At 34.6% G+C, this 6,263-nt stretch overlaps 1 protein-coding gene across 2 annotated transcripts in view; it reads left to right on the top strand.

Annotated features, from left to right (window-relative positions):
- The window catches only part of yaf2.S (YY1 associated factor 2 S homeolog), a 9,683-nt gene extending 7,685 nt beyond the window's left edge, over window positions 1-1,998 (top strand). The window contains exon 4 of one of the 2 annotated variants that reach the window (XM_018254024.2): window positions 1,239-1,998. In XM_018254024.2, coding sequence (XP_018109513.1) covers window positions 1,239-1,476 — 238 coding nt within the window. In that variant the 3' untranslated portion in view covers window positions 1,477-1,998. 2 annotated transcript variants of the gene reach the window in all.
- Window positions 1,999-6,263: the final 4,265 nt, after the last annotated feature.

Here is a 6,263-nt window from a genome sequence, read left to right as displayed (position 1 = left end):
TTATAAAGTTCACCTTTAAATACATTTTTATTTTGTTGAACACAGCAAGATTTTAAGATTATTTGCAATTGGGCTTCATTTTCTTTTAAATATTTACATGGCAGAGGGCCTGAAAAGAAAGTTAAATATGAACTCTTTTGGGATTCAACCGAATCCTGAATCCTTTGGGAATGAATTGGTGGAATACCAAAACCAAAGCCTAATTTGCATTTACAAATTAGATCTAGAAAGGGTTAAAAATTGTGTTATTCTTTGTTTTTGTGATGGAACGTGACATGATTTTATAGTCAGCCAGGCACGTCGCTTTAGCCAAATCAGAATACTGCTAAAAAAAAGGCAGAATCCTGGATTCTGTGCATCCCTAGAATAGAATTGCTGATTGCTTTTGACTATTTGTTGCATAGTTCAAAAGTCTGTACTTATGTAGGCATATCTTGAACTATATTGAATAATATAAATACACAAAAAGACTTGCTGCTCTGAATCTTTGTCTGCTTCGGTCATTTGTCCTACTAACTTAATCTCATTCTGCTCCTTTTAATGTTCTTCTCTAAATCTATATATATTGTATGTGACTTTATGTTTTATATTTTTTGTGTGTTACTGATTTTATGCATGTATATTTTTATTTTTATAACATTAATATAACACTCTAATTTTGCAAGGTTCTCATTTTAATGTGGATGGTATGGGAAGCCTAATACAAATGATTTCCTTGGTTTTATCTAATATTAAATCGCGCCATACTTCTCCTTATTACGTTTCCTTGTATTTGTTTGCTGAAATGCCATCTTTACTATAGTACATCTGTATGCTAATTTTAATTTGAGTAACATCAAGAGAAGTACGTACTAATGATGCCTTATAAAATATCGTATAACTATATAGGTTTTGCAGATGCTGTTTGTCAGGACTCCTTCCTCACTTCCTGCAAATAACTTTGTTCTAGTCTTTGTATGGTGTTTGCCTGTTGGGAGAAAACATAAATGAGACTTTATGTGCATTGGAATGCTCTGCTGTAGCTGGATTTACTACTTATCTGAGCTATGCTTAACATTGAAATGCAGAAGCAGATTATAGTGGTATTACTTAACACAATAGTTCTTAGATCCTCAAGCAATTTTTTAGAATATCCCAGTAATAATAACACATTTTAGCTATTCAGAGTTATTTAAAATATTTGAGATATATTTCTTTTTGGGGTGACTAATTCTGTTCTGTTTATTCATCTTCTATAGGCCAAGATTAAAAAATGTGGATAGAAGCAGTGCTCAGCATTTGGAGGTTACAGTTGGAGATCTGACAGTCATTATTACAGACTTTAAGGAAAAAACAAAGTCACCTCCCGCATCCAGTGCTACATGTGTGGATCAGCACAGTCAAAGTGGCTCTGGCTCTGAAAATACAGAGAGAGGGATATCCAGGTCATCTTCACCTAGAGGAGAAGCATCATCCATAAATGGAGAATCCCATTAAAGTTTTTTTCCTCCACCGTTTTTCTGTTCACTCAACTATCTTCTGCCAATAGTTAAAACGTTTTCATGAAAAGAATGACCTAATGCAAAACTGGTATTTTTTTAATAGTTACGTGTGCACTTATTTTCTTATTTGCGCATTTCTATAAGTGCACCATTAAATTTCACATACAGTTGGGAATCTGGTCCAAAGTCAGCCTGTAAACATAGACTGTCGTGTCTTTAGTTTTCACATATGTGAAAAGCAAATAGAAAATATAACTTACAGTTTTTGTAATAATGTTAGACTATTAAAATCCTATTTAAAATAGTTTGTTTTCTCTAGTAAAGATGGTAAACGAACAAGAAAAAAATATCTGAGCCACAATCGTAAGCAGGTAGCAAATGTTTATACATGGTATCAAAAGTATAAAATATGGCCTTTTGTCGGATAGCCTTCAATTAGGAATTTAAGAAATACTGTGTCAAATAATAACACCCTTTTTTCCATAATTGCTTTTATATATATAAAACACAATCTCAAGTGGTTATTTTATTTTATTTTTGTCCTATTAGAGGTTCAGATTTCTTTAAAGGGATACTGTCATGGGAAAACATGTTTTTTTTTCAAAACACATCAGTTAATAGTGCTACTCCAGCAAACTTCTGCACTGAAATCCAATTCTCAAAAGAGCAGATTTTTTTATATTCAAATTTGACATGGGGCTAGACATATTGTCAGTTTCCCAGCTGCCCCCAGTCATGTGACTTGTGCCTGCACTTTAGGATGGAACTACTTTCTGGCAGGCTGTTATCTCTCCTACTTAATGTAACTGACGGAGTCTCAGTGGAACTTGGCTTTTACTATTGAGTGTTGTTCTTAGATCTACCAGGGAGCTGCTATCTGGTTACCTTCCCATTGTTCTGTTGTTAGGTTGCTGGGGGGGGGGGGTGATATCACTCCAACTTGCAGTAAAGAGTAGCTGAAGTTTATCAGAGCACAAGTCACATGACTGGGGGCAGCTGGGAAACTGACAATATGTCTAGCCCCCTGTCAGATTTCAAAATTGAATATAAAAAAATCTGTTTGATTTTTTGAAAAATGGATTTCAGTGCAGAATTCTGCTTATGCGTTTTGAAAAAAACATGTTTTCCCATGACAGTATGCCTTTAAGGTATTGTAAGGCTACCATCACACAGGGTCTGTTTCAGCTGGCTGAAAATGCATGTTATTGCCTCTCATAGCAGTAACAAGTGAATTTGAGCAACAGCAGGTGACCAAGAGCGTGGGTTATCCAGCCCTGTCTGAAATTAGCCTGAGGGTCATTGCACACAATATGGTCTCCACTCTTCAGTTTGTGAAGAAGTACCCAAATGCTGCCATGTCACTGTCATTGACATTAATGAAATCCACCTGTGATCGTGGATGAAAGGTGTATTTTAGATGAAAAACTCTTTGCATTGTTTTGGAAGAAAAAACAGAAACTATGCTTTGTGTGTCATGAGCCATAGAAAAGCTGCACTCAAAATACTCCTGTCCACTAGTCATTACTTATGCTTCTCAATAAGAAGCAGGATGTGTGAAGGAGATTTCACAATGACCAGCTAACCTCCAGTCAAAGATTCTTCTTATTGAGCAGATGTCCATCTATCATGTGTTTCACAAACTGTGTTTCTTATTCAGTGACATTAGCAGCTGTGACAAGTGGACAGAGATGTTTTGAGTGACCTGGCTGCCACGGGCCTTTAGGTTTAGTGCTTTGCTTGTTCTACCTCGGCTAGACATTTTATTTCTTCCAATGTTAAGAAATTGGACATTAGACCTTTTTGCCTTTTAAAACTGTTTCTATGACCTTGAAAAGTGAATATATAGTCTCTCTACCATAAACCTGCTGTTTTTTGGCAGAAAGGAAGCAAAGAAAGTCTGTTGATCATTAAAAATACACTACCCAAAGAAGCACAAAAAAGTCGACATAACTGTAAAAATGTTTGCCTAATCGTATACTACTGTATAGTAAAATACAGTATCATACATTTTGGCATTTTGAATACAATTTAAATGCCTGTGTGTATAAATGTGTGTGTATATGTACACTATATGTACATTATTGAGACAACAGAATTTATACATCTAAATGTTTTATTTGAGGCACGTTCTGTTTTTTATTGTAGTGAGTTTGATATCAGCTATGCTATTGTTTGCCTTATTTTATCTGTTGTCTTAAATATGTAGTCTGTCTTCAGTGCAATTCAGTACTTCCGTTCTTCAGTACTAATTAATGACCTACCAGAAAAACGACGGGTATTGTCTATATAAGTATCATTCTTTCTAGACATAGGGCATGTTTTTTTCAAAGTCTAGGCTAAAGCTGGCCATACATGCCTGGATTTGGTTGACAGTTTGAAACATTTTCACCGTTCTCCCTGACCATCTAGGTATGTATGCTAGGTCGAAGGTTGATTCTGACAGACCATCTTGCAATGCTGTATCATAGATCATCTGAAAAGTTAAAAATGTCATTGCTGGTTCAGGGGCAAGTAAGTAAAGTGGAGCTTTCAGCTCTTCATCATTTCCTGTAGTTCTGATTGTTTGGGCTGAAAGAATGGAACAGTGTATGGTGGGTATTCACATATATGGTCACTTGATATTACTGGTCCTTTAAAGCTTTGTCCCTGTATTTAAGGTTACAATATGGGAAGAAAAATGTTGCCCAGCAATGTATTTTTCCCCGAAGCGTCCTTAACCTGCAGAAACTGCCGACAAGGAAAATTAAAGATGTAGGTTATAAGTAATGCGGTGTAATAACATTTGCAGTATTTTAGAATTCAATGCCTTTACTGCAGAATCAGACCTCTTAAATGTGTAGATACAGTTCTAGTTTTATCCTTTGTACTGGTTTCAGAAAATTAATTGGAACTGAAAGAAAAACTTTTATAGTCCTAAATGTTACAAATTCATGTTCATGTGCCATGGAAATGTGGTGGAATATTTGTTATGCAGTGTTATTAGTAAACCCATTTTCACTTTTAGGCTAGTCAATGCTAACACATTTTGAGATATTTCTTATGGGCATGTTATAATAATTTTATATAAGGCAACTCAAACTGCCTAAAGCTGTATTATTTTGAAAGTTGTGGTTCATGGTAACATATACAATTTAAAATTTCAGTTTTATCAATTGCTGCAACAGAAATGTCAGTGGTTATCTTAATGCACCTGCTGGTACTTGGTGTGAATTAAATAGGATAAAAATATAAAATAAAGCCTTTGTACGAACTTATGCCAGTTATTTGTATATATATGGTTGTTTTTGTTACATTTTGTCTAGATTATGTTGCTCACTGTAAAAAGTTGGCAGCTCATTTGCAAAACACTATTTTTGTTTTTACACTGGATTTCGTTCCTTGAATTTCCATGTGTTACTTAAAGGGATCATCCACCCAAAAACCTTTCTTCTTTATCGTAAAAAAAAGTGTAATTCTTATTACCTCTACAGTATACATTTATTACATGTTTTAGTAAATGCAATTGCCGTTTAAAGCCGTATTCGTTTATACCTTTCTTTTCTAGTCCCACTGTAACAAGTTGGTTCGTCAGATGGCTTTCACATTTCTTTGAGGAGCCAGAAGGGTAGAGAATTTAAACAGGCTTTAGCTTTTGATAACGATTACTTTTACAAATAACTTTAAAATCATTCTTTATTCTATATTGGAAAGAGTTTTTCACCATGAAAAAAACAGTTTCTGGGTGGACGACCCATTTCCAAACAAAACTCTTATTTGAAATCAGGTATTAACTGTCATGAAGGAGAAATGTATCTAGTATACTTAGATTTACATTTCCCAAGATTGTCAATTTTTTTTCCTTAGTTTTGTATTCTGTTTGACTTGTCCTTTGCATTGCTACAGTTTTATGAAAAGTCGCACAACACTGAGGTGAAGGAAAAGATATATTTTGGTTTTATATTGACGTTTAATATTGCCATACCAGTTAAAGGGCATGAAAGTATGTATTTAAGAAATGTGTAGTAAAATAAGGTGCTCCTTTATTAAAAAGCACATTTTTCTAAAAACACAGATGCATCTTAAAGAGAAAATACATTTTTTTCGTAGAGCTTAGTGTCCATTTATTTTTTTATGAAAAAACGTGCATACTCAGCCTATAATGTGTGTGGCTGATAAATTCCCTACATGTTTGCTTTTATACATATGTGTGTTTGCCTTGGGTAAGCAACATTTTTATGCGGCTTAGAATATTGCTGTGGCACCATCTATATATGATCACAAGAGTTCGTGATGCGTTATGTACCAATGCTTTTATGTATAAGAGCAGATATTAAGAAACACAATTTTTCTGTATGCATCAGATTATAACCTGATTAAGAATTAATCAAGGCATGTAGCCAAGGTTCTGCTCCTATATTCTAAAACTGCAGCTGCTTCACCACTAATCTTGCTAAGCAGGCATGCAGACTGTCCCTCCAACTGTTACACATTGAATTTTAAAGGAACAGAGCCTGCATCTGGATCTTCTGTATAGTCAAATTTAATATCAGCCTGCTCTCCAAGGTCAGTGGGAAATCTGCTCATTTTTAACATTTTAGAAAGCATACTTTCTCGGGGGAAAAGAGAAAGCTACAAATAGCCTCACCTGAAAATATTAATGTAAGTCTATGTTATTAAAAATGTGTGCTCTTTAATATAAAATACTTTTATGTCTGGTTGATTTTCTACATTTTTGTGGTTCACAGCAACACAGTTTGGGTCCTCAAATCAAGGCCTAATCATAAGGGATCTGTTCTTTACTTT

Source organism: Xenopus laevis, chromosome 3S (genome assembly GCF_017654675.1).
Source record: "Xenopus laevis strain J_2021 chromosome 3S, Xenopus_laevis_v10.1, whole genome shotgun sequence".
Classification (NCBI taxonomy): Eukaryota; Metazoa; Chordata; class Amphibia; order Anura; family Pipidae; genus Xenopus; species Xenopus laevis.
The sequence above is the reverse complement of the archived record's forward strand: the minus strand, read 5'-3'. Positions and strand labels throughout refer to the sequence as shown.